At 32.6% G+C, this 10,590-nt stretch overlaps 1 protein-coding gene across 1 annotated transcript; it reads left to right on the forward strand.

The window, feature by feature from the left end:
* The first annotated feature begins 9,157 nt into the window (after positions 1 to 9,157).
* Positions 9,158 to 9,553, forward strand: LOC143613446 (putative choline kinase 2). Its single transcript, XM_077087147.1, has one exon. It carries the CDS (start codon positions 9,158 to 9,160, stop codon positions 9,551 to 9,553), a length of 396 nt encoding a protein of 131 aa, XP_076943262.1.
* The last annotated feature ends 1,037 nt before the right edge of the window (positions 9,554 to 10,590 follow it).

Below are 10,590 nucleotides of genomic sequence, written 5' to 3' on the forward strand. Positions count from 1 at the left end.
TAACGAATCAAATGGTCAACGAATGAGTCCAACTAACGAATTGACCAAGCGAATTGGCTACCGAATTGCTAAGTGTAACCTTAGCGAATTAGAAGGATTTCAGTAACGAATCGCTAAGAAAAACTTAGCGAAATTGATAACGAACCAGCTACAGTTGATAGCGAATCAACTAATAGCGAATCAGGTTGTTACAACGGTTTGTAACAAACTCTGACACCGTATGCCACGTGGCACAGGTTTTTATGACACAAATTCCAAGGTGAACACGTGTAACGCGAATCTATTAGACACGAATCAGATGAGTTAGCGAACTGATTGACGAACCACCATAATTTTATAACGAATTGACTAAATTAGTTAACGAATCAATGTGACCAAGATGACGAATCAACATAAAGATGATAACAAATCATACTCATCTTCAAATCTTCAAAGATAATTTCCATATTTTCTGGAAAAGATGAACATCAAACCTAAAAACCCAGAACCTCTAATTCGTAATACGACCTTAATTCGTATTCAAATTGCACAAACAAACGATCAAAATACTCATAAACTGATCGCGAATTCGCTCGTATCAGTCCCGTAACACAATTATCCTTAATACATAACTAATTCGACCAAAACAATCCTCTGTTTCGGCCAAACCCAGATCCAACCCTCAATCCACACTAACACAGTCCAATTTCCAATTCCAACTCAACAAACCTATCAATTACCTTAACAAACTCAGATCCAATCCAATTGAGCCATAATCAATCCAAATCAAGCTCAAATTGAATCAGTTTCAAACCGTATTCAAACTTATACCAAAATTAACACTAATGCAGTCCAAATTACAATTAAACACACAAATCACGAGTAATCAAACGACCGAAAGCTCTGATACCACTTGTGAACGCCTATATCGATCTCAGATTTAAGTTTACTTTAATCGATTATACGGATCTAGTTCATGATGCTATTGATTATATGTTATATGTTATTATAAGTATTAGTTGTATGTAAGTGTATGTATAATATTATCAGTATGAAGATTGAGAGAGATTTTGGACAGAGTTTCGTTAATTAATCTCAAAACTTAAATTACCCGTGAACAGTGTTCACGTATATATGAAGACGGACCTAGTTCTTTAACATCCCCTAACCAACTAGAGTCCGCTTCGTTACATACATTACAAAGTAATAACTTAACGAATCACCCCCTGATTCGTTAAACATCCTTAACGAATCAGGGGAAACTTAACTTAAGTCTTAGTTCGCTAAACAACCTTAGCGAACTAGACGTTACTTTAACGTACTAACTAGATAAATAATTGTTTATTACATTAAACAAAACGACAAATACATTAACGATAAATACAAAGACTCAAGACGCAAACCGTGCACTAACAAGATAAAATAGTCATTGCGAGGCCCCAATTCTTTACTAGGGTGGGGGGGACTGGCCAATCCATGGGTATACCATGTAGTTACAAAGGTTGGACCCGTGAACCAACCCCCTACGGCAAAAGGCACATAGAAAGAGCAATAGGCCAGACCAGCCTACAAAAACGAAACGGTCCCTACGTAACCAGTCATCCATAATATCAAACAAATCCTTTTCGTCTTTGGTCAATTTACCAAGGGCTATATTTATCTTAATCCTCCTAACTACTTCGACCAATTTTGAATGGGATGTGTCTGTTTATCTATTTCTTGACTCAAAATGTGAGCAGGTTTGAAAAAGGATCTTAGAGTGTCTAGGTTTCGGCCAGAAGGGTCTCTTAACGCCTTCTTTTTTCTTCTCATCAGAGTTCTTTCACAAAGACTTGCCATGGTAAGGAAGTGGGGGCGGGGGGACAGGCACACTTGGAGAGCGTAGTACAACGGAGAGAGTAATTAATGAAAAAAATATTGCATAATCAAAAGTAGCTTTAGTTTACGGTCAAATGAATGAACCACCGGGAGCTCGTATGAGAGTTGGTTTGACTGCCCTAACTATGACGGAATATTTCCGAGATGTTAATGAACAAGATGTGTTTTCATTTATTAACAATATCTTCCGTTTTGTCCAAGCAGGATCTGAAGTATCCGCCATGTTGGGTAGAATGCCTTCCGTCGTGGGTTATCAACCTATTATATAATAATTATTATATATAAATAGTTAAAGTTATATTCAGAGTTATATAATATATAAAAATTCTTTATATTAATAAGTGAAATTTTTATTAATTAATAATAAATATAAAAATTATAGTATATTTTACTATTTTTACAATTAATTATTTTATTAGTATTAATAGTGTATTGAATGATAGTATCACTGAATAAAAACATTAAAAATTTTTATTTTTTAATGGTAGTAAAAAAATTTAGCGATACATTTATACAAAACTTCTACCCCCGAGCACACGCAATGGAACCGTAGACAGTCAAGTGAAATCCAATCCACGAAATAATTTGATCTATGGACAACATCATTGTGGTAAAGGTCGTAATGCCAGAGGAATCAGTACCGCAGGCATAGAGGGGGAGGTCATAAGCGTCTATACCGAATCACTCATTTTATGATCTTTTACATCCTAGGTCTTCCCGTTCCATCATCTGGCTTTTGTTCTTCATGTATCATTCAGACCGAATGACTCTATGAAATTACATTGATACTTCCACATGTTATGGGTAACGTAGGAGACATCTATATTTTTCCCCGAGGAATCTTTAGAATTACCAGTGCTTAGCTTTCAATTCGCCTCTGATCATCAAATTAAATGTGAATAATTTGTCCTCTTCTCTTTGAAAGAAGGGGCACTTCCGGTTCTGTCGGTGCTTGAAACAATTTTGTCTTTTCCATATTACTATATCTCTGGAGTCAATAATTTTATATAAGGAACTACTTGGCTTTGAACCCAAATACATTACCTACAATGGAAGTAAGCATGTTAGTAACAAAACATTCTTCAAAAATGTCTAATGAGTAAGCTACATAAGCAATAAATTGACTAAATCTAGTTCAAATGACACGCAAAAGTAACTAAACCCTTTTTATAAAGATAAGATGAGATGTAGAAAGATTACTTAACCTCAGGTTCAAATATGAAAATAAATATAAAAGAGGAAGTGCTTAGCCTATAAGTATGTATTGTTATCAAGTATGTATTGTTATCATATTTTAGTGACAAAAAGTCTTTTTATTTTTGTGAAAAAAAGTTTTCATACTTACTTAAAAAAATGAAATTTTAAATATTTAAAAATTATATTTATTTTCATTTGATTAAATAATCAATGAGAGTCCTTTATATTGAAAAATAAGTGAAAATATGTCTGCATAGTGGTCAAACATTGGTCAAAATTAGTCAAACACCCGTTAAACTATCAATAACTTAATGGTGTACACTTACTTTAGCACTTTTCTCGGGAGAACTAAACGATTGATCTGACCCGCATCACTGGCACTCAAAACCTTCTCAAAAAGTTACCTCATTGGCATTCATATTGCTTTGAGTGCCATTGCGACTTTGCCATACAACCAATGGAAAATGATCATTTAATTTCCCTTCTACTAATTCTTGTGCATCTTCCATTATTGCTTTCCTTATAATTGGATCAAGTTCATATTCCATATTTACCTATAACATATACAATCTCATTTATCAAATAATCCAATAACTAATATAAAGTGAAACTTAAACTGTTCGAACACAAGTACAAGTTTTCTTCAAATATGTAGAAATAAGAAGATAATGATGAAATTATGTGCAAATAACTTCTTTGAAAATGCAAGAACCTTAGCAACACATTTTTTAATGACTCCAAAAGATTGAATGATTGGTTCTAGCATTCTTTTCATGGCCGCTTTCAATTTCAAAGTTCTGCAAAGATCTTTGTGTTTGAGCACCCCACAACTTGAAAATTGAGAGAACCAATTACTAAAATAAAACTTATGCAAGTGATTTATTTAAAAGAATTTCATCACCCCCCAACACATAAATAAGTTTAACATGATATAGATAAACATATTGCAATTAAAGTTCTGAGGCGAAAAGATTGATCTAAAGGGTAGCAAGTCCAAAAACACCTAATCAATATATGCGTTAAGGTAAACATCCAACTAACAGTATAAGAAAGATAAAAAATCAAAACAAAAACACTAACTTATCAAATGGGACTTAAAATGGTCAAGTGTGTCTCTCTCCTCTCTAATAGTGGAAGAAAAGTGTCTTCATCACGTCGTAAATCAAAGCTAATCTGCAAAATAGACTGATCCACCAAATATCTAACTTTAATGGTCAAAAAATCTAAGAGTCATGAATATTTTGAAAATCAGAGGTTGAAAACGACAAATACCTACATACCATTGATGGTTGTCTTCGATCTGACCTTCGAGTAGCTTCAATCGGGTCCTTTTAAACACTAATTACACCTTCAAAACACGGGTATAGTTCAGTTTCAGTCTATTATCATCATTTCGAACATAATCAAACCAATAAACATACCTCTTGAGTATCGATCGGAACCCTAGGTCGACGTTTCTTCACCCTTTTTCGAATAGAGCCCAAACCAAGTGAAATACATGTACATGTTGGTATTAAAACAATTTCCGTAATTTGCATACACACACTTATCTATCTATTTAAATGTCAAAAAACAAAAAATTATGTGTCACTTTTTGGTTGCTCCACACCTCATCTCAAGCCCATCAGAATGCTTAATTTGTGATTCGATATTTTTCATGCATTTGACCCGAATTCGCTGGTATGAGTTTCACTAAACCCGAATAGTCCTTAAACGGGTTATAACATCTCATTATTTATCAAACCCTTTCATTATCAAACAATAAATTTGGCAGGTTCTCACCAAACCTGGATAGTCTTTAAAACAGGTTATAACATCTCCTTTATTTGTGAAATACTCTTAATCATCAAACAATAATTTCCGCAAGTCATGGGTCTCACCAAACCCGGATAGCCCTTAAATGGGTAATAATATCTATTTGTGAAACCCTTTTATCATCAAATCCTAATTTTTCTCTTCTCTACGTGCTGGTCTATCATCTCCATCACCAATTGACTACGGATTACCACCCACCATCGTTAACCTTCTCTCTCATTCATCAACCACTATCGTCACCAACATCAATCGCCCCCTTTTCATAAGACAAAAATTTATGTTCATATTTATCTGTTTAAAAATATCAATATGTTCGTGTTTCTTTATGTTTGTTCGTTACAATTTTAAAAAAACCTACACATCTCAAATGAAAAGGCCGAAACGTTAAAAAGAATATAATGGATGTAACAAACCAATATATACGTATTAAATAAAAAGAAAACTACATTAAAAAATAATACAAATCATTATTAAATATAAAATAGTAAAACACTATAATTAAAAACAAAACCTAAATAAACTCGTATAAGAGGGGAGGACTCAAACTAGTGTGTGTGTGTGTGTGTTTAAGTTCAAGAAAGAAATCAAATTATTGCAAGAAATGAGAGAAATGAATATGAGTCACTAGTTTTATTTTAGGTTTTAAATATTTAAAAATAAATAAAAAAGATGTAAATGTAACAATAAAAGCACACTCTCTCTCCAATTAATACAACTAATATAAGCATAATAAATCTCTCTCTAATTAATATATATCTAACTAATTTAACTATAATAATTAAAAAGATAAAAACACTACTTTAGTTTTATTTTTTTATTTACACATTCTTCATTTTATTCAACATAAATACAATTTATTCATATAATATTATTCATTATATTACAAAAAAAAATTCCACTCAATTTATTAGCATGTTTTTAACACTAAATATAAAAAAAATATATTTTTTATCCAATTGGTATGCATATAAAAATTATTGTCATAAATAATAATAATAATAATAATAATAAAATATCATACAAATGTGTCCATTAAATGTAAACAATAAATATACAACCTACACAAAGTTATATAACCTACACTTGTTTTGAACGATAATAACATACAACATATAAAAAGCATACAACTTACATATGTAATTCGACATCAACAATTATATAAACTACACAAAGATACACATATCCTACACATGCGTAGGTTATATATTTTTCGTATGTAGGTTATATATTTTTTTTATTCTTAAAACAAGTGTAAGTTATATGTTTTTGTGTAGGTTGTATATTTTTTATTGACATTTAATGCAAACATGTGTAAGATAGTTTTTTGTAATATTCATCACAATGTAACTACGTGTTGATGGATATTGATATGTTGAGTTTGAAAAAATTGGTTTTGAATAAAAAGAAATTAATGTATGCTTAAATTGTATTTGTGTAAGATAAAATTTTCGTGTATAGGTTATATGTTTTTTTGTGTGTAGGTTATATGTTTTCGTGTGCATATGCATTTTATTGATGATAAATTTTGTGTGTAGGTTAAATGTTTTTCGTGTGTAGGTTATATGTTGTCTTATTCTTAGAGCAAGTGTAGATTATACGTTTTTGTGTAGGTTGTATGTTTTTTGTTGATATCTAATGCAAACACATGTAAAACAGTTTTTTGGTATTATTCATTATAATGTAAGTATGTTTTGATGGATATTAATATATTGAGATGGAAAAAATTAGTTTTGGATAAAAAGAAATTTTAATGTATGAATAAATTATACTTGTGTAGGATAAAATTCATAAAACAAAAAGTAAGTTATAAAAATAAATAAGTTCTTAATATTTTCTAATTATAATAATTTAATTAGTTATATTAATTAAATAGATAAATATTATGATTTATTAGTTATATTAATTGAAGAAAGAGAATAATTAATATTTTCTTTATTTAGCTTTAAGCATTTAATACTTAAAACAAAACTAGTGGTCCATATTCATTTCTCACATTTCTTGTAATAATATCATTTCTCTTTTGAACCATCCCCTATATATATACACACACACACACATATATATATACATATACATATATATATATATATATATATATAAAAGATCCAATACAATAATCCCTAATCGTACATTACGTACACGACTCGTATCCCCGTTGATTTCAAATAACACGCGGTGGCAATAATGTAATTTTCACCAAATTTGATTCGCTGCTCCCATCGATTCCGTCCACCTTCACCATGACCGTTCAGCAATCCGTCAACATCCAACGATTCCGTCCACCATCCGACATCCAACGATTCCGTCCACCGTACACCATCTTCCTCCGTCACGACTTGTTTATAGGTAAGTTGATAAAATTGAACAATTGAAATTGAAATTGTTGAACTAATTGATCAATTAAACTTTGAAATTGTTCAAATTAATCATCAATTTGAAGTTTTAGTTGATCTATTTTGAGTTTTGAATGATGGGTTTGAACTGAACGTTTAAAGTTTTAAGCGCCATTTGCCGAAACCCAGTTGCAGACGTTCCATATTTTGTTCACATGATTGAATCGTTGATCAAATTGACGGTCGATTGATAATTGTTTGATGATTACGAGATTATATGAAGTGATTTCAGTGTTCAATTTCATGTTACAGGTGTTTAATTTTTTTTTGTTAGTTTAGAGTTCAGAACTTCAAAATTTTTTTAAACACCCAAAATTTTTTAGAACGCATTAAAACGTTTAAGATGTTCTTAATTTTTTTAACACCTAGAACTTCATTGAACGTATTAGAACGTTTAAAGATGTTCATTTTTATTGAACACCAAGAACTTAATTGAGCATATTAAAATGTTTAAAGATGTTCTTTTCTGGTCAGAACGTTTAAAGGTCTTCAGATTTTGTTTCAGAATGTTTAAACATAATATTTTGAACCCTAATCAGAGCTCGATTGAGTGCATTATTTCTGCAATTCCATAATCGATTGATGAATCTAAATACATCTACACATCAATTCGATTGATTAAATCATCATTTTTGATCAATTTTGAAGATTTCTTGATGTTCAACGCCGTTTGATTTTGATTTGGTTTTTGACTTTAGAGATTTCATACTTTAAGCTGTGATTAGAGTTTAGAAATTGGATTAGATTGAGCGACGAGTTCCGAATTTGGATCAGAGTTGATTTGTAATCGACGAATTTTGATCGCGAACTACTATTGGTTTATTTATGAAATTGCCACCGTGTGTTTTTAATCTAACCCTTTGGAAGGTCGCGTACGTAATGTATGATAAGCCATTATTATACGTTAACCCACCTATATATATATATATATATATATATATATATATATATATATATTACTCTATCCTTCCCATTAAAAGTGTTCATATTTTCTTTTTTGTTTGTCCCATTACAAATGTCTACTTTTAAAATTTAATAGTCAATTTTAAAGTTTACTCTTAAACACACACAACTAATATTAATAAACAATATTGATGGACCAAATTTCTAAGGGCATTATTGTCATTTGGTAAGGAAAAAAAATTGACCATTCAATCTATCATATATTTTGTATTTTTCAAACCATAACACTATTAATGGGATGGACTGAGTAATTATTTATATAGTAGAATTGAGTTATGTTGTATATTATATTAATTTTATAGGCATTCTAATGTTTGATTTCAGAATAAGTACTATAATATGAAGGTTTTGGGGGACAAAGGGGCTACAACACCGCCCCATGGGCTACAAATGTGCGAATTGTGTGGGGGAGGTGGTGGGGCGGGGAAGGCATTTGTCCCCGTTTCTTCTGTTTCTGTTATTATATTCAAATTTGTCTTATATATATATATATATATATATATATATATATATATATGCATTGGCTACAACACCATTACACCACTAAAACAAAAACCCATATCCTGTTGACTGGGCATCACATGACAAAAAACGCCACATTTTGTGACCCCTCCATTGCATATAGCCTAATATTGAAAGTTGAAATTCCTGTCAAGAAAATCAATTATTGTGTTGTCCTTTCACAAGTTTTGATTACAACAAAAATTCAAATGCATATATATTCTTGTTCCGCCCTTTGTTTCATCAAATCACTGAAGGCAACATTTCGTTTAGTCCACTGTTTCTGGTTATATGTTCTTGGCTTTTTTTTTCTTTTTCTTTTTATTATTTTTATTATGTTACTGATATCAAGGTGAGCTAATTATTTACATCCTTTTGCAAGCTACTAATATAAATTCAAAGAAGAAGAAACAATTCTTTTAATTGCAGTTATGAGTTTCAAGATTAATGGAATCATTGAAGGGACACAACCCGAAGGATTAACAGAACTACTGCTTTCGCTTGCTTCCGATTGGGGAGATGTGTTTGATACAAACAAATTAAAAGCTATTCATCTAAGCTGTGCATTGACTAATGCTGTTTATCAGATTACCTGGCCAAAAACTACCACCGTAGATGATGAGCGAACGGTTTTGGTTAGAATTTATGGTCAAGTGTCTGATATTTTCTTTGACCGCCGAGAGGAAATCCGGACCTTTGAGTTCATTGAGTCCATGGCCATGGCCCGCGCCTTCTTGCCCAGTTTCCTGAAGGCGGAGTTGAGGAGTTCATCCATGCCAAGGTATACATTAAAATCTCATACTAATGACAAGATAGTAGGCATGTAAAGGAAATGAAACATGTGGTATGTTCGTTTAATTTTAGCAGCCGGACAAACGAACAGACACGAATAATTAAACGAATGATCTTTTTTGTTTGTGTTGTTGGATATAATGGTCGGTTCGGGTCAAGTCAATGCGGACCGACCCGAATGTGACCCGGACTGAGTTACACCGGGGGTAACGAGATCTAAACCTACTTAAATGTTAATTAGGCCCGACACAATCAATTAGATGGATCGGGATGGTGGTTAAAGGCTTTGTTTTGTTAATTGGGCTCAAGCCCAATTGGTTTAACTTGATTAAACCCTAACTATGTTCCTATATATAGTATAACTTGTTATTATTAATAGTAACCTTTGAAAAACAACAAACCCTAGCTGCCACCTCCAATTCCGGCGCCGAAATCTGGCAGTCGTTTTTCCGGCGACCACTTCCGGCCACCGGAACTTCACCCCGGTCATCTTCTCTGGCTAATAAGTTGCATACCACCACCATAGTCCCTCTATTAACTACTGGTGCTGCTCCCTGCCTTTCTCCGGCCGTCTATAGCTTCACTCCGGCCAACCCGTTTTTCCGGCGAAGCTTTTCCAGCGACCTATAGCTACTGTGAGCTGCTCCCGTTGGTTGATTGACGTCCGCCAGCCACCACAGCTGCCAGATCTGATCTGTTTAACCTCCATCCGCCGCCACATCTCTTGCCGGAATCCGCCGCCGATGACCGCCGCCGTCGCCGGATCTTGGATTGGTTGTTGATTGTGTCTTTTCTAGCGCGTCTCGTTAGCCCTCGGTGTCTTCCCGGTTTCGATAACCGAGGTATATCGAAAACTATTCTATGGTTGTTTATTATTTTCGTTTATTGTGCTCGTATTGTTGTAATCGGATCCGGGTTCGGGTTTCCGTTTATGGCTCGTTTAAATCGCTTATATTCCGCTGCGTTTTTATTGTTCGTTTATACATATATATTAATAAAGATTAATATCTATCGAAACGAAATATTTAACTAAAACGGGTTTAAAATGTTTGACCGTTTTCGTTCCGAACCA

The sequence above is a fragment of the Bidens hawaiensis genome, unplaced genomic scaffold (genome assembly GCF_021521415.1).
Source record: "Bidens hawaiensis isolate Kalapana, Puna unplaced genomic scaffold, B.hawaiensis_p1.1 tig00037492_1, whole genome shotgun sequence".
In the NCBI taxonomy this organism is placed as follows: Eukaryota; Viridiplantae; Streptophyta; class Magnoliopsida; order Asterales; family Asteraceae; genus Bidens; species Bidens hawaiensis.